This window comes from Ambystoma mexicanum, chromosome 3q, assembly GCF_040938575.1.
Source record: "Ambystoma mexicanum isolate Mex_15411 chromosome 3q, UKY_AmexF1_1, whole genome shotgun sequence".
Lineage (NCBI taxonomy): Eukaryota > Metazoa > Chordata > Amphibia > Caudata > Ambystomatidae > Ambystoma > Ambystoma mexicanum.
This window is the reverse complement of record NC_090926.1, coordinates 763,931,550-763,949,683: the sequence shown is the minus strand read 5'-3', so window position 1 is coordinate 763,949,683 and position 18,134 is coordinate 763,931,550. Positions and strand designations below refer to the sequence as shown.

The following is an 18,134-nucleotide window of genomic DNA, read 5'->3' as shown; positions in this document are numbered from 1 at the left end:
GCCCAGCATGGCTTCCTCATAATTTCCAGGCGTAACTAGACCCCAGGCCTCTTCAAATTGCTACTGCCATGGGCACCAAGCCCTCCATGCTGCAGCTAGTGGTCCCAGACCCCTTAAGCAATCAGTCTCTGGGCCCTCAGCCCCTCCTCAGTCTCTTGCTTTCCTCTTTCCCTGACCTGTCCTTCTAGTGACAGGCCAGCTGGCCCCTGGCTCTGGCGCAGCCCCTTACTTTCTGCCCCTGAGCTCCATGCGCTGGGCCCTTCTGCGCCTACAGTTTTAAGCGCTCGCCCTACCTGGGAGGTCTTCTTCTTGGGTTGGGGGGAGGTGTATGTGCCATCTTCAATGCTGTCCCCCCAGCACAGCCAGCATCCTCGTCGCCAATGTAGAACTCCTTGTTCCCCACAGATGACCATGACTTCAGGTGAAGTTCCAGTAACTTCTTTATTTAGTTCCAGTACATTATGATGGTCATATAATGTCAGGAACGTCTGGGTTCAGGGCAACATACACCTGCATCCTCCCAGGTAGGCTTACATCTCCCAACTGACTCACATAGAACCCCAGTCACACATAAACATTCTAACCCTTAACACTCCATTGTCAATCAATACACTGACCAAAGGTTCCATTAGGATGCAGGATAATACCAAATCCCTACATATCTCCCTTCCTTAGGGACATGAGGGTTATGTGGTGTTAGTAAAGTAGACTACAACGGCAGCAGCAACATCTAAAGGCAAGAGGTGGCAGAAAGAGGTGGTGGGAAGTAAAAGGTAACCGAGAAAGTGTTGAGATGGGTGAGGTGGTGTTAGTAAAGTAGACTACAACGGCAGCGGTAACATCTAAAGGTAAAAGATGGCAGAAAGAGGTGGTGGGAAGTGAAAGGTAACCGAGAAAGTGGTGGGATAAGAAGCAGGGCAGGTCCAGGAGAAGGTGAAGGCATCTTTAAGATCCAGATAGAGAGGAGCTGGTGGAGGACTAGTGCAAAGAGAACACATTGTGCACATCTGGACCCGGGTGTGACACAGAATCAGTCACACCAGGCAAAGAGGGTGATCGGGTTTTGTGGTAAAAGGGAAATGAAGAAGATCAAAGAGTGAGAGAATGAGGAATGCCAGGATACAAGCTACAAGAAAAGGAGGGTTCCAGCACACCCTCTGGGCCCTAGACAAGACCGGACCGTGGGAGGAGGGGGATAGGGACAGGGATGTTATGGTCAGGTCAGGTCAGGTAGTCAAAGAGGAACAAATCTATGATATTCCCAGCTCAGACCAGGGACCCCTTACTAGCTCTCTCTGTTCACCATGACCGAAGATCTGTCAACTTGCAGGGCATGGTGCAAGAGTAGTTTGCGGGGCACAGGAACCTAGAATGCCTACAACTAGCTAGACAAAACAAGAAGGTTCTGGACACCAATAAGTTGGCAACTCCAGAGATGGGGAGATAAAGCTATTTCCTAGAACTGCGTCGAACTTTGGCTCAAAGGACCAAAAGGCCTAATTACCTACAGTGTTCACCCATTTCACCTCATCCATCCTGTTTATTTTCTTCCTCGAGGTAGAGAGTAAGCTCCTCAGTGGGTTTTAAAACTAGGCAGAGCTTCTCTAATGCACAAATCATTCAAGCCTATGGCTTCTTGTTATATGTGCTTGTTATTCTATAACTTTAATAAAAGGTTCTTTACATGGTTCTAGCTTTCTTTCCAAAAGTCCTTTCTGGCTTTCATCAAAATCGTTTTCCAAAGGACCAACCGGCTAAGAAATAATTTGCGGGGCCAGCGGATGTATCACGGATAGACTTCATATTAGTCTCCTGCAATCAATGGGATAAAGTTGTTAATTTTTAAATTTGTGACAGGCCGGAGAGTGACCATTACCCCATGTCTGTCACTGTGAGAGTTAATCCAGTCATGGGTTCTGGCTCTCACAGTGTTATATCACAACACATCATGCCAACTGGTCATGCATGGAAACTGGTGAAATGGGCAAAGCTCACAAACCAGTCGTATATAAATTGATTTTGAGCGAGCTAATGGCTATCAGTGGTGCTGAGTGTTCACCATCAACCGTGCTGCTTGCCTTTGATAAACTGAAGTTCAAGCTTGCTCCACTGGTCTCTGCCCCATCAGCCCAAATCAGAAGAAGGGTTTGTGTCGCTACAAGCTGGTATGATAGAGAATGCCACGCAGCCAAAAGGAAAATTATAACCTGTGTTAAAACTAAATTAGGGGCATGCAAAATTGAATTGCGGCATTGAGAGCAAGATATAAGGAACAAATTAAAGAAAAACAAAGGAGTTCCTAAGTGAAAAATGGCTGGCTATGAATAATGTCTTGGAATAGGGGGACAATACCATCTTTTGGAGGTTGGTGGTGGAATTAATTTCCAAATTGTATTCCCAGAACGAAGCAAATGTTTGCTTTGGGTTGGTGGAACGGGAGAACGGACAAAAGCGTTTAATGCATGTAGGGGAGTTAGACAGGGCTGGGCCCTGGCACCCCTGCTTTTTAATATATATGTTCAAGAAATCATTGACGCTTTGCTACAGGAGTGCCAGGATTGCCCAAACAATGGGCTCAGTGAAATACCTGGTTCTAGTCTATGCCGATGACACGCCAATAATATCAACAAGTCCTTCATATCTGAAGAAGGCCCTCTTAACCTTTTCGTGTAAATGTACAGATCTGAAACTTGAGTTAAATACAGAGAGGTCTAAGATTATGGTCTTTCTGCCCTGTTTATGTAAAGGAGGGTCTGTATCTTTTGAAATGAATAATGTTACATAAGAACAAGTTAGCCTTTTTGACTAGATGGGAATCAGGTTCCAAGATTTTGGGAGTTGGGTACCACAAGTGGAAAAAGACAATATTTGTATGGAGGAATACAATGGGGCTCTGCATTCCATTTTTGTGCGGCATGGCAGGGGGGCCGTTTCGCCTGTTCTGAATTTACTTAAAAAGCAATCAACTCGAGCAGCCTCGTATGGCGCGGAAGTCTGGGTCTATGCGACTATTAACAAGTTAGAATGCAGCAAGGGACAGTTTTTTTAAAGAGCTGTTATTGCTGCCTCCAGGTACTCCCATCCTCTCTAATATATCTTGAGTTGGGGGTTGGGCATTCTACCTGTAATGGCCAGGATGAAGTTTGAACCACTCAAATATTGGCTGAGATTGTGGAGTAAGGAAGCCTACAGCCTTATTGCGAGGACAGAGGACCTGTAAAAAATGTTGAGCCTGGAGGGAGGGAGAAGTTTGAAATGGCTCATTCATGTAAAAAATGCCCATCTGAATTGAACCTGAGCACATTATGGGAAAATCCGACGACCTGCCAGGCAATAGGAAAAAAGGCTGATAATTGTGTAATACCTTGGCTTTAGTTTAGGAACGCTGGCGGTTGCTAGCACTACCTCTCGCTGGAACCCCCAACAGTCTGCCCTGTGTCCGATGTGCAGAGCGGCAACAGAAAATGTTACACATTTCATGTTGCTTTGTCAAAACACTTTGAGGTTGAGACACAGTTACTTAAAACCAATTTTAATCTCGGCAAGGTTTCGCCACACGAGAGTGGCGTTATCATACCTGAGCAATCATCAAAGTGGTTGTGTTGTATTTACCACGTCTCTATATATAATTAATAGAGCATGGAAGCAAAGGGCCAGAGCGGTTAATATATGCAGGGGGTGATAACCTAAAAGGCTGCAAGTTTTGCTCTCCTCATGGTATCCCCCCGTGCAGGTGGAATCGCACTAAGATATGAAGGTTTTATCGCTTTTAGCATTGGACAGTGGGCAATGTATAATGTATTATTGTGTATTTTATGTATTATGTGATGCTTTTATGGTCTCATGACCAAAATAAAGTGTTACTTGACTTGATATGAAGGTTTTGTTCACTGCCATCCACTGACAGTCCTCTGTGCATAGGTGAGGTGGTGAGACCAATCAGAGGGGAGGAATACATCCAGGACTTCCTGCTGGAGGATAATTCAGTGAGCCTGGAATTCAGACGTATCACCTGGAAGATACCACTGCACTTTGAAAATGAAATGTACACAAATGTCCACTACAGCCAGGTGAGTTTGCCTTTCTTCACTGAAGTGGGGGGGGGGGGCAGAGGGGGGTATACTCATGGTCACTATTTTCACCAAAGTTTGAGCATGCCCCACGTTCTCACCATAGTCACGGGATGTCATAATTCTCTCTAGCATGCATCTCATTCTCACCGCATCCAGGAGCGTACCATGCTCTCTCCAAAGCCCATATATGCACTTCATTCTCACCACAGACAGGGGTTGCACCTCATTCTTTCACTTCAGCCAGGGGATGAGCTTCATTAATGGCACAACCAAGTGTGTTCTCATGATATTCATTTATTTAGTGGATATGTATAAGGCGCTTATACAACAAGACACTGGGGGTCATTCCGAGTTTGGAGGCAACCATGGTGCTGTTAGCACCATGGTTGCCTCCAAACTTGGGTGCGGGTAGTCAGAATGTGGACTTACTAGGACATTCCGACCTATGCAGACCCGGTAAATCCCCATTTCGAAAACCGTTCCCCATTCCCATTTGAGCCCCCATAGGTCTTAATGGGAATGGGGAAGGAGCTAATAACATGCTCGCAAATTGCAGGCCCGTTATTAGCTCCATGGTCCCTCAACGGGTCCCGCTAAGGGCGGCTGGTAAAACTAGCCGGCCCTAGTGGGACCCACTAAGGGACCTCAGAATGCAGCGGTAGGCGGTTAACGGCACCGGCATCCTTACCGGGGCCATTAACCCCCTACCGCCATACTCCGAATGACCCCCAGTGTTTCAAAGCGTCACAAGGCACCAGGGAAGGGAACAAGGAAGGAAATAAACAATCAATGCATAGAAAAGAACAGTGCTCCTACTAGGCCTTGTGACATTCAGAGTGTGCAAGTGCAGTGAAATGAAAAAGGGGATAAAAGGCATGGTGGAGTTGGGAGGGTAAGTGCTATTAGGGTTCCCTGGGGGAGGAAATGCCAAAGGTGCCCATTGGGGAGGCAACAGGTAAAAGTGAGGGCAAAGACATTCTAGAAAAACAGGGAGGTCTACTGCCCAAACGGGTAAGTGCAGTGTGGAAGCAAACCACCCGACAGACGAGTGTGGGCCCATAGGACAGTGCAGGGTGGGAGGGAGTGCTGAGGGCAATTGGGCAGAAAGCCAGGGTCCTATTGGACTCTTGAGGGACCAGGCAGCCAATCTCAGCGGCAGAGGAGATGGTTAGCATGGGAGGGCAAGAGGGAAGGAGGTGGAGAAGAGAAAGAAGGAAATAAACAATCAATGCATAGAAAAGAACAGTGCTCCTACTAGGCCTTGTGACATTCAGAGTGTGCAAGTGCAGTGAAATGAAGTTGTTTGCAGAACTTGAAGTGGTCCGGTTCAAGATGGAGAGAGAGGAAGGCTATTCCATAGGAGGGAGCCAGCTGAGGACAGAGATCTACCCCCAGTTCTCTGCTTGGAGAAGCGTTTGATCAGCAGAGAGTTGGAGCAAGAAGATTGAAGGGATCTGGAAGGAGAGTATTTAGTAAGAAAGAGTTGCAGGTAGCACCGTCCCAGGTCTCGGACAGCCTTGTGGATGATGCAAAGGGTTTTGAATTCGATCCTTGCAACAACTGGGAGCCAGTGGAGAGATTTTAGAGCTGGAGAGATACAGTCCCAGGGCTTGAGGCTAAGGATACGTCTTGCAGCCCTATTCTGGATGAGTTGAAGAGGACAGAGCGAAAAAAAAGAGTCAGGTTGAGGAAGAGGCTGTTACAGTAATCTAGCTGGAGAGGACCAGCGCTCTAGCTTCTAGGGGAATGTGAGGAAAGGAAGAATGCCTCTAAGGATGTGAAGTTGAAAGTGGGCCTTCTTGGCAAGGTCCAAGGTGTGAGGAGTAAAGGAGAGAAAGTAGTCGAAGATGACCCCAAGGTTTCTGGCCTCAGTAGAATGAGAGGAAGGTGAGCCCATAGAGGGTGGCTAGAATGCAGGAGGCAAACAGGAGGGTGAAGTGTCCCAATAGGAAGGTCTTACTGGCATTTAGACAGAAATCATTAGAGGTGCACCAAGACTGAATAGCAGCCAGGCAGTCAGGGATGATAGAGGGGCAAGAGGAGGAGGAAGAGGGGAGCTTATAGAAGAGTTGTGTGTCATCTGCGTAACACTGGAGATGATCAGAGAAGGCAGAGATCAGGTGAGCAAGAGGTGCAAGGTAGATGTTGAAAGGCCAAGGCAACAGCATAGAGCCCTGGGAAACACCACATGTAGACAGACTGGTGGAGGAGGAGAAGTAGCCCAGGAGCACCTGGGAAGGGCTGTCAGCGAGGTGGTCAACCAATCCAGTGCCAGTCTGAGATACAAAGAGTATCTTGCAGCTGCTTTATGAGGATAGAATGGTTGACCGTGTCAAAGGTGGAAGAGAGGTCAAGGAGAATGAGAACAGAAGGAGAGTTAGAGTCAAAATTTGCAAGCAGTTCTTTACGGATGTTCAGGAGAGCAGTTTCTATGCCTCTGGATGCTCAAAATCACGATTGATGGTCATGGAACCAGCCAACGAGCTCAGTGTGTTGGGTCAGTTGGACGATGACCAACTTCTCCAGGAGTTTCCCAAGAAAGGGTGCAGTAGAGATAGGATGGTAGTTGGCTGGACATGAGGGGTCACCTTAAGGCTCTATTAAGACAGGGTGCACAAGGGAGTGCTTGAGAGAAGAAGGGAAAGAGCCAGATGCTAAGGAGTGGTTGCAGAAGTCAGCAAGAGCCGGACGAGAGAGGAGATGTTGTTCTTAATGGTTCTGGAAGAACAGGGAGAGACCTGTTTGGATGAGACCTTCATAGAGCAGACTACTCTAGAGATCTCATCTGATCTGAGAGGAGAGAAGGAGGGGAGACTGGGTGGGGGTGGAAGAGAGGCCAAGGGCTGGAGGAGGTCAGAAATGGATGAAGGGGAAGAAGAGAGAGAGAGAGAGGTCAGAATGTCCTGGGTTTTAGAGGTGAAATTGGTGGCCAATGCAGTACAGAGGGCCTAAGAAGAGGCGAGTTGGAGACTGCAGATGGATTGGCTAGTTCCTCGCAGATTTTGAAGAGTTCAGCCATGTTGTCAGGGGCTCCAGAGATATGGGCCTGGATGTGGGCTCTCTTCTTAGAGCAGATAGAGTCCTTTGGAGTAGGCAACAGGCCAGTTTGTCAGAGGATGAGCCCGAGGTCTGCCACTTTGGTTCAGCAACTCTGCACTTACGTTTTAGAGTGGCTAGATCAGAGTCATACCAGCTGTTACGCCTGGAAGCAGGTCTCAGGTGGATCCTCATGACAGGGGCAAGAATGTTAAGAGTGTTAGTGATAGCAAGATGACGATTGGCATCAGAGTCAGTCGGAGAGTCAAGAGGAGGGGAAGGAGGAGGGATGAAGGTGGAGACAAACGCAGCAGCTGACACTCGTTTCATCGGTCAGATGACCAGGAAGGAGGCTGGTAGTGGTGGTGTAGGCACAGCCAGGGGGTTGAGAGGTCCCAGATGAGAAGAGCGGAGAGAGTGGTGAGACCAGGAGAGAAGGGTAGTGAGAGAGTATGAGAATGGGAGATCAGCGGAATGAATGCATCATGAGTGGACAGGGCTGGAGGAGAGAATAGTGAGGGAGAGAGAGGTACAGAGATCGCAGAACAGTGAAGAGGCGGTAACAGTGGAGTCAAGGTGTATTTTACCAAGGAGGAGGAGTTTAGAGGTAGAGGTTAGAAGAGAGGAGGTGAAGTCAACCCATTCCGAATGGAAGACAGACACAGGGACAGGGAGGCAATAGTTAGTGGCAAGAGTGAGAGAGAGTTGGAGAGACACCAAACTTGCAGACCAGACTTCCAAAGGAGGAGTAGGGCTGGGTGGGTATGAGAGAGGTAGGGACCCACTCAGGGAAGATCAGGGCTTCTCCACCACCAGGTTGGTTGGGCCAAGGCTTGGAGAGGATCTTGTAGCCATCAGGGAGAAGTGAGCCCTGCAGTGACTGAGCTGGCATTGAACCACGTCTCAGTGGGAGCGAGGATGTCAAGATCAAAGTCTTCAAGAAGGAGGCAGATGTCAGAAGAATGTTTGACAGCAGATCGAGCGTTCGGAGTGACTAAGTGTAGCCAGTCACCACCTTTTGGTATGTCGGTATGCCGGGTTCCCCTCATCCAGAACGATGGTCTGACTTCACGACTATGCACCAGAACATTCTTCACACGCAAAAAGAAAATCACAGTACACATTGATTCACAGCCTTAGGAATCTCCCCCTGATGCCTCCATCTGCAACCTGCAGTCCTTTTGTTCTGCTGTTCGGATCTTCAAATTGTTTGCATAGCTTCTATATGTCTACCCTTGCTTCAAAATGTCTTCAGTGGTTGGTCTCTGACCCCAGACAGCAGGCTTTCAGGAGCAGCTCCTGTACTCCCCAAATGCAGTTGACAGCTGGTGACAAGCAATGCTGCTGGCGACATTGGGAGTTTGGAAAAGCTGATGCACACTGTTTGTGTTTGCATATCCTTGAGCCTAAGGGCCCATAATGGTATTGTGCTTTTTCCAATCCACTCTACTTCCAGACACGTATTACCATGGGGTAATCTTCAATGGATTCCCAGTGGGTCCCTCTAAAGGATTTGGCATGTCTAGCGCCATTGTATCATAGCCCAGTCTCAAGAGGTGCACATCTACATGAATGCTTATCATCCCTGCCATTTGTTTTTCCTTCCTTCTGTTGGTTCCTCACCAATTAGCATTGCTTTCCATATTTCACCTTTCTTAATTGGTCACGGTTGCATATTATTGGTATTTATTCTGCTCCCTTTTGAACATTCATGCTGTCTTCCGTTTGGTGCAATTTTCCTCTGAGTCCTTCAGCTCTATCGAAGACACAGATTTCCTTGGAACCTACCCTACTCAAATTAGGGATAAGCTTGAAGGCATGCCTGTCAGATTTATGTTCACCAGCCATTAACATTTAGCGTCATAATCCACCTGCCATCTGGCTCAAGCGCTTTGAAGCCAATCATGGCATTGAGTGCTTTAACTGAATGAAAATAAGCAAATTGATGGCTTAAAGATCTGCCATCTTCAGATAAATTACCATCTAACCTCACTTGGGCAACTGTCTGTGGAGGTCTTCCGCTCCTCAAAACCCCAGGACTGTCTCTGCCCATTCCTTGAGCTCTTATTCATCCTAATTCAGTTGGTTAACGTCCACGCTGACCGCTTCCTTTCCAATCTTTTACACATTTGAGACCATTCAGTGACTTCAGCTATTTCTGCTTCTCTACTTGGTTTCACATCTCCAGAGAAGACCATAAGGATCTCCTAACATGGCCTCAAGTGTACAACCTGCTGAAAGGTAAGCAATATTTTAACCAGGATCCACGATTTGGTATCACTACAGATTTGTTGCAATAGGATAGGTTAGGGTAGCCAGACTGCGCTCTTTTAGTGCCAACTACTTAAGATCCCCTCTGGCTATCTTTCTCACATATATCTCAGGGAAATGAAGGCCATCTTTTAGGACTTTTGCCCTCATAGATAATACCAAGACAATTGTTAATATCGAGAAGCAGGGAGCCACACTGTACATTATGTTGTATGAAGTGTATCGGAAATGTTGTTGTAGCTCAGCATGCTTGCTTACACGTGGCACACAGGCGAATTGAACAACTTGGTGGTGTCCCCCCTCTTTTCAGGAATGAGTACTATTTGTCAGTGGCTATGCTGGCCTGGTGGTGCCCCTCCTTTTCAGGAATGATTACTATTTGCCAGTGGCTATGCTAGCCTCATGTCAGAGTCTCATCTGCAGGCAACTCACTTCTCTGATGTATTTGTTAGTGGCTATGCTGGCTTCCTGTCAGAATCTCATCTGCAGGCAACTCACTTCTCTGGTCTATTTGGCAGTGGCTATGCTGGCCTCCAGTCAGAATCTCATCTGCAGGCAACTCACTTCTCTGGTCTATTTGGCAGTGGCTATGCTGGCTTCCTGTCAGAATCTCATCTGCAGGCAACTCACTTCTCTGGTCTATTTGGCAGTGGCTATGCTGGCCTCCAGTCAGAATCTCATCTGCAGGCAACTCGCTACTCTGATGTGTAGGCACCCCATTCCCACATGGATGATCCCCTCCTGCATTTGAAGGGGTTTGCACTTTAATCATCTCAAACTTTCCATTTTTTTGTAAAGAATATTAAACAAAACTCAAGTGCCCCCAGTACGCCTCCTGATTTTGGCCCATGTGTATGCCCAAATCTTTGTCAGTGCTCTGATTTTGTGGAGCTTCCCCCACAGCCTCCCGTCTCATGACGCTTGATGCTCAAACTGCTTTCTCAGCGGCAAGGGCTAGTTAGGCCTCCCCTTTCTCCTTATCAAGGTATTTTGCTGCCTGGTCCTGAACAGCTAGATATTGCCATTCAAATTGACAATTTTATGTATATCACAGTAGATGTACATGTAGATGTATTTATCTCACCACCAAAGGGACATCACAGAAAATAATATTTCATAAAACACCTAATAGAAACGTAGCGGATCCAGTGAACTGATAAAACATTACCTAGGGAACATGAAAGTTCAAATATCTTTCCTAAACGCTTCATGGTCTTTAAGGAGGCATAGTTCTAATGACAGTGTGATCCAAAGCTTTGCTTCCTGGACTGAGAAAGAATGCCCGCTCCATTTCTGGTGGTTATATCTGGGGATAGTTGGTACACAAGCCGAGAACAAGCTCAACTGTCTGTTTGGCATTTAGTGTGTCAAGTGACTCCTGAGGAAGGAATATCCTCTGTGATAGAAACTGAGGACTTTGATTCCCACTCTTTTTACAGTAGGTCATAAAAATGCTGTATACATTAACAACATAAGAGCACATGGCTCATGTCATGCTTTGGCTGAAGGATCTGTTCCCTTGGTAGGCTTAGTGCATTATGGTTTGTCTTGGCCTTTGGCTGACGGATCCATTGCTTTGGTAGGCTCTGCGCATGATGTTTTGTCTTGGCCTTTGGTGACAGATACATTGCCTTGGTAGGCTCTGCGCATGATGCTTTTTCTTGGCCTTTGGAAACGGATCCATTGCCTTGCTAGGCTCTGTGCCTGATGTTTTGTCTTGGCCTTTGGCTGAAGGATCTGTTCCTTTGGTATGCTATGTGCACACTGTTTTCCCTTGCCGTTTGGCGACAGATCCATTGCCTTGGTAATCTCTGTGCATGGTGTTTTCCCTTGGCCTTTGGTGATAGATCCATTGCCTTGGTAGGCTCTGCGCATGATGTTTTCCCTTGGCCTTTGACTGACGGATCCATTGCCTTGGTAAGCTCTGCGCATGATGTTTTCACTTGGCCTTTGACTGACGGATCCATTGCCTTGGTAGGCTCTGCACATGATGTTATGTCTTGGCCTTTGGCTGACGGATCCATTGCCTTGGTAGGCTCTGTGCCTGATGTTATGTCTTGGCCTTTGGCTGACGGATCCATTGCCTTGGTAGGCTCTGCGCATGATGTTTTGTCTTGGCCTTTGGTGACAGATCCATTGTCTTGGTAGGCTCTGTGCATGATGTTTTGTCTTGGGCTTTGGCTGAAGGATATGTTCCCCTGGTAGGCTTTGCGCAGGATTTTTGCATATTCTAGGAACTGTTTCAGATCTTACTTTCCATCTGTGTCAAAAGAAGTTCTAATCGGGAATGTTTTTCATTGCAAAACTCTGTTGTTAAAAGGCATTATAGAGCGGTCACATTTGACCTTCTTGATTTGAAACATCACACAGTTTGGATTCTTAATTTTGTTGTTTCTGGGTTTTTTACCTAAGCCATTTGAACGGATGGTCACTAGGGAGCTTAACATTGTTAGCCAGTAGACAGCCTTCATGGCAACACTTTTCTCAACCCAGTGGATGCATGAAACTAAAACCACCTTTCATTAAGCTGTTCTTCTTTGGCTCATTCTTCATTAAGCTTATTTCGAATTTTCATATGAATTGGGACAGCTTCTTTCCTTCATTTTTTCATCAGCCCTATTCTGAGGCAGAAAGAACCTTGGATAATACAGACAATGTCAGGGTCCTTAAGTTCTCTTTAGAAAAGATATGACCGCACAAAAGAATCTGCTGTCAAACTCTGTTACAATGACTTCCGTCCTGTCAAACAAGCAGTTCAGGCCTCAAATGCTACAGAAAGGCTGAAATTTCTCCTTCGGGTATCAGCAGGTATGCAGAGGGCAGAGGAAAGGCAAGTTCAGTAGGCTTTACTTCCTTTATACTTTACTTTACTTTATTCAATTTATAACACGCTCACATAGACCTATAGGCATTAGGGCGCAGACTGACTAACAACAGAGAACACAAAAGGGTGCTGCCATAGTAGGAGTGTAGGAGAGAATGATGCAGTAGTCAGAATCCATGAAGGAAATCTAGGCAAACAATAGTCTAAATGTATCCCCGGGCAGATCATTCCATAGCATGGGAGTGGTCGCATAGAAGGCTCCCTTTAGGGTACCTATGGATGGCATCTGTAGGGCAGTCAGATGGGGTCCTTTTAATGCATCCTTTATGCTCTGCTTGCTATGGATGTTTATTGCATGTAGAACAATCTGTTCAGAAGAGAAAATTATATATATGTTATATCCCCACTCCACAGACCATTATTTTCAGTGGACTTGAGTAAAAGGCCGGCGATGCACTAGTTGGCAGATCCAACTCACTGTCTTGACTATTTCTACAGCTAGTCCCTAAGTCCTCTCCTCTGCCAGAAGACCAGCATGAACTGAGGTTAAAGGACTGACGTGTGACAGGGAAAAGAGTTGATATGCAAGGAGCTAACATGGGCATAGCGTGCCATGACCCAAAGGCCATATGCATTCTGGGCAGGTATTTGGACATCTTCCAAAGTGTGTTCCCGTAGAAGCAGCCCAGAAGTCTGAATAGAGGAGGAGTGAGGACTGCCAGCATCAGAATCACTAAACCAAATCATGTTGAATTTCTCCTCACAGCCAGGTCCGCACTACTCCATCAAACCATCAAAACAGAGGGTGCACCTTATTGTCGACACACCTCTTTCTCGCATGCAGGCCAAGGCACCTCTTCGCCTAAGAGTCAGTGAATTGTATCTCATTCTCCTCACAGCTGCAGAACATGCTCCTCTGGGGCATACAATTGCACTGCATTCCCGTCACATTGGGGGCATGGCCTCTAAATCGTATTTTCCCTACAGCCAGAGCATTGCATTGTTGTCTCATCGGAGGCAGGCAGGTTCACCTCCTTCTAATCCCATTCAGGGCCCTACCCCGGATTCTCCTCAAAAGGTAGACCCTACACCTGATTCTAATTAAAGCCAGGGGGTGCACCTCTGTCTCATCGTAGGCAGGGTATGCTCCTCCGTTGCATTGCAAGCATGTGAGCGAGTGAGGGAACTAAGCCTTATTCCTACTTGGAGTCAAAAGACTGCACCCCCCTTCATCTCATGACCAGGAAATGGTACCACATTCTTATTGGCATTCCAGTGACTGCAACATAGTTTGTATTTGTTTTTATTTTATTTGTATAGCGCACCTTGCCCTGGGCATCTGGGCGCATGACTTAGATGGAGTGCATGAGGATGCAAAGGATTATTCATAAGTCACATAGTAATAGCAGGTAAATACACAGTATTGAACGGGTGCTAGGTTGAACATGGATACATACATAAGGATTATTCAACAGATACATAGAGTAGTTCAACAGGGACGAGGTAAAAGCAAATATATACAGGTGTGGCATGTTGAGCAGATACATAAAATAAATTGACGGGAGAGGTAGAGACAGCAAGGTGGTGACGTGGAGGGCCCTCCAGATCACAGGTCAGAGTGGTAGTACCTTATGTATGCGAGCTGTCGCCGTCAAGCTTGTGAAGCCAAAGTTTGGTTTTACTCTTAAGTAGGTGAAGGTTCAGATCTAAGAGAGGAAGGTAGTGTGTTCCAGAGTGTGGCTGCCAAAACCGCAAAGCTGGAACCACCAGCTTTTTGGAGCTTAAATCTAGGGATGGATAGGGAGTGAGCTTGTGCACATTTTAATGGTCTTGTGGATGTGTGTGCAGCGAACCGGTTGGTGAGGTATCCCGGGCCGAGGTTCGCCTGGGCTTTGTGTGTCAAACCAAGGGTTTTAAGGGAGATTCTGTGATCTACAGAAAACCAATGCAGGTTGCGTCTTGTGTCCAATATGTGGAGTTTCCTTGAAATATTAAGGGCGGCTCTGATGGCATTGTTCTGCCTTACTTGTAAGTTGTTAATATTTCTTTGGCTAGTCCATAGATAAAGGGCATTGCAATAATCCATTTCTGCCAGGACTAGGGTTCTAGCAAGGATGATACAGGTAGGTACAGTAAGGAAGGGCCTACATGCGGTAATTAGTTTGCATATGTAAGATGAAGCTGCTACCACAGCATTAGTCTGTCGAGTGAACGACAGTGTGTCATCAAGGTAGATAACCAACGTTTTAGTGTTGTTGGATACCTTGATGGTGTTGCCATCGATAATGAAGGATTTGAAGGTAGAGTCCAATTTGTTGAGTCTGATGTGTGAGCCAAGGATAAGTAACTCAGTTTTCTCGTCATTTAGGCAAAGCCCATGATGCGCCATCCAGGCTTGAATGACAGAGTATATTTCATTCAGGGTTTTTGTGTCAGGTACATAGTTGCCAGTGATAGGGATGAGTATCTGGGTGTCGTCCGCATAGTTTGTATATGTGACACCCAGCTAGTCAAGAATGTCAAAGAGAGGCTTCGTAAAAACATCATATAGCGTGGGGGAGACACACGACACTTGCGGGACCCTGCAGAGGACAGGTGAAGGTTCAGCAGAAGCAGAGGGTGAGAAAACCCTCATAGTTCTGTTTGCCAGGAAGGATTTGATCCACGATGTAGCTTCATCTGAAAAGTGAGCAGCTATTTGTAGTTGGTGGCAGAACGTTTGGTGGTTGACCAAGCCAAAAGCTGCTGATAAATCAAGCAGAAGAGGGCTAATTTGCCCTTGTCTTTTATGTCTTGGATTTGTGTTATTAGGTCAATCAGGGCCGTTTCCGAACCGTGTCTGGGTCGGAAGCCTAATTGCCTAAGGCCAAGGAGTTTGTTTGATTCTAGGTATTCCTGAATTTGAAGATAAGCTGCACGGTCAAGAATTTTTAAAAGAAAGGGCACCGTTGTAATAGGTCTATAATTAGCCGGTTTGCTAGGGCCCAGGGTAGGTTTTTTGATTACGGGGATGGCCCAGGCATCTTTGAGGTTGTCGGGCACGGTTCCTGTTTTGAAGGAAGTATTCATGAAGGTGGTAATGAAAGGAGCAAGTCATGTGCATCCGCTTTAATGACTGGAGCAGGGCATAAGTCACCTTGACAGTTGGACGGTTTGAGCTTTTTGATGATATTTTCCACTTCCCAAGGGGACAGAGGTGAGAAACTAAAAGGTTTAAATGCATGTTCTGGCACAGAGATGTTGTGAGTAGTTCGTTTAGACTGTGGATCTGAGAGTAGACTACATTTTTTTGTATTGCTTTTAGCAAGGATGTTTTATGAAGGAGTGCCTTTTGGATGTTTGTGCACTATGAGGTGTCAGTAGTGCATTTATCAAGGGGGGCACTGGAAGACTCAAGTTCTTTGAGGATCTTGAACAACTCTCTTGTGTTAGATTCAGCTTGTGTGATTCGTTTATTGTAGGTGTCTTTTTTAGCTAAAAAGATAGCTTCTTTATAGTTCGAAGAGACATTGGTTAGAGTATTTTTATTGTCTTCGGTAGGGCGGCTTTTCCAATGTGCCTCAGAATTTCTCTTTGCTTTTCGAAGCCAAACCACGAGTTGAGGTGGAGTCGAGGTTTAGGTTTGTGCAGTTTTAAGGGAGCTATAGTGTTTAAAGCTTTTAGAATGGCTTGATTGTATACATCCACTAGAGCTGTAGGGTCCAAGTGGGAGGCTGATGTGTTATTGAGAAGGGGAAGAATTAATGGGAGAAGTTTTTTGGTCATGATGTCCTTCTTATTGCGGGTGTGGATAGAGGTGCAATATTTACTTTAGTGGAGAGTGGGGTGGCTTTAATTGAGAAGATTATTTTGTGATGATCAGACCAGACACATGGTATGATAGACATCAAGTTAATCGTACAATTCAAGTCGGCAAGCCAAACAAGAGTTCTACCTTTGATATGCGTAGGCTTGTGGATGTGGTGAGTGAATCTAAGATCAGATAATGCACTGACTAGGTCAAGGGCTTTAGTGTCCTTAGGGTCTAATAATCGCTGAGTATTATACTTTGCGAGTTGGGCTTTGTGTTAGTTGCGAGGAGTGTAGCAATGTCCTCAGAGAAGGTAGAAATGGGTCCAGGTGGACGATAAATGAGGTGCACTGTGGCCGTGTGGTTGTGTGATAAAGGCAGTTTGATGGATAGTGATTCGGCAGATGGGATCTGGAGATTAGGAATGGTTCTGATTTCAATAGAGTTCTTGAAGATAAAGGCAATACCGCCTCCTTTGGCTTAGTTGGTGTTTCTATCACATCTGATAATGCTATAGTTGTCTGGAATGGCAAGGGACAGTGATGGGCCGGCTGCTGCATGTAGCCATGTTTCTGTGACGGCAAGGAAGTCCAGGTCTTCAGATGTAATGAAGTCTGCAATGTCTAATACATGAGCTGGGAGAGATCTGGCATTAATAAGGGCCCCTTTGATCATGGTATCTTTAACACTAGGCTCTCTAACACTAGGTTCACTAATAACTGGGTAGGTAGCAGTGGTAATCTCTGTGACAGTGGTGGTGCCACAGGTAACATTTGTAAACTTGACTAGGTGCCTAGGGCGTTTACAAGTCAAGGGTAGGTGTGGGCAAGGGTTTTCATGGTAGCGCCGGGAACCTAATCTTGAATTTCTGAAATAGATAGTGCTATGGTGGTTAGGTGATGTTTGAAGTTGGTTAGTATCGCTTTGAGAGTTGTCCTGAAGTGAGCGTTTTCTACTAATAGTCTGAGGTTTAGTAGGACAGAATCTGGATCTTAACCTAAGGTTTCTGAGAGAAGTGGTGCAAGGTTGGTTAGGTTTTGGTTTAGAAGCAAAATGTTGACGCCAAAGGGCAGGGTCATTTAGGTAGGGGTTGGTACAGGACATGGTTGTTGTAGTGTTGAAGCTGTATGTTTAAGAGGTGGTTGATGTGACTGGCTATGTAAGTGACCGTTCAGGTGTACCAGGCTGTCGGGAAAGTCTTCCATTCCCCAGGGAACCATCTGCCCTACCTCCCTGGAGGGCATGTGCCTCTCTCTAACATGTTTCCTTTTCCCTTCTGTTGCAGGTACTCTGGGAATATTTAAATCGCAAGCTGTTCATGTTGGACAGGACTGTTCCACTGGAGAAGCAGACTGGCATTTTAGCAGCCTTGCAGCACCTCGTCAAGGGGGCTGTTGGCCCACCTTCCAAGTACGTGCTCAAAGTGCTCGAAGCCCTCCTGACTCATGTGCCAAACCCTTTAAGCACCTATGTGTGTGTGTGTTGTGTTTCCTTTGCTTCAGGCTTCCTAAAAAATGGATTATTCTCAGATAGACCCGAGAGGAGCAAGAAACTGCATAGGGAGAATGAGGTATAAACAGACAAAACATGTAACTAAGTCCCATTTTGATCTTGTAGGATTTGGGTGAACGATAGCAAGTCCACTCAGCCATGATCATTTACTTAATTCTAATCCATCTTGGCAAATGGCTGAGATGACTCATGGAGTCGTCTGAATACACATAAGCAGTTCCCTGGTTCCCCACACTACACAGGAACTCTTCATACCCCACTGGTTTTAGAAGATTCAGCTGCTGAGGAAAAGCAGGCAAAGCTATTTCCCTTGCTTTCCCGCCTACCCACTCCATTTTAAAGAGGCTCTTAGCAGTACCACAAGATTCGTATTGAAAGCCAGTATTCCTTAGAAAGGCTTCATTCCAAGGTATTTTGGGCTGGCTGTATTTTCTATGCATTCCATCTACAATGTACTCCCATCTCGGGAGGATAGCTCAGGGGCAATGCGCTAGTCTTGGAAGCAAGACAGATGCGGAGCAACACAGATTCGAGCCCGTGGCCTGCGCTTAGAAACCTCTGGGTATCAAGCGCGTTATAAATAACCAATTACAATTACTTCCTGATGTCTTTTACATTTAATTTAGGG

General features: G+C 46.2%; 1 protein-coding gene across 1 annotated transcript in view; it reads left to right on the top strand.

Moving 5' to 3' along the window:
- The window catches only part of MYO15B (myosin XVB), a 721,855-nt gene that overhangs the window by 584,392 nt on the left and 119,329 nt on the right, over positions 1-18,134 (top strand). The window contains exons 38-39 of the mRNA XM_069654768.1: positions 3,922-4,070; positions 17,280-17,404. Coding sequence (XP_069510869.1) covers positions 3,922-4,070; positions 17,280-17,404 — 274 coding nt within the window. The remainder of the gene's footprint in view (positions 1-3,921; positions 4,071-17,279; positions 17,405-18,134) is intronic.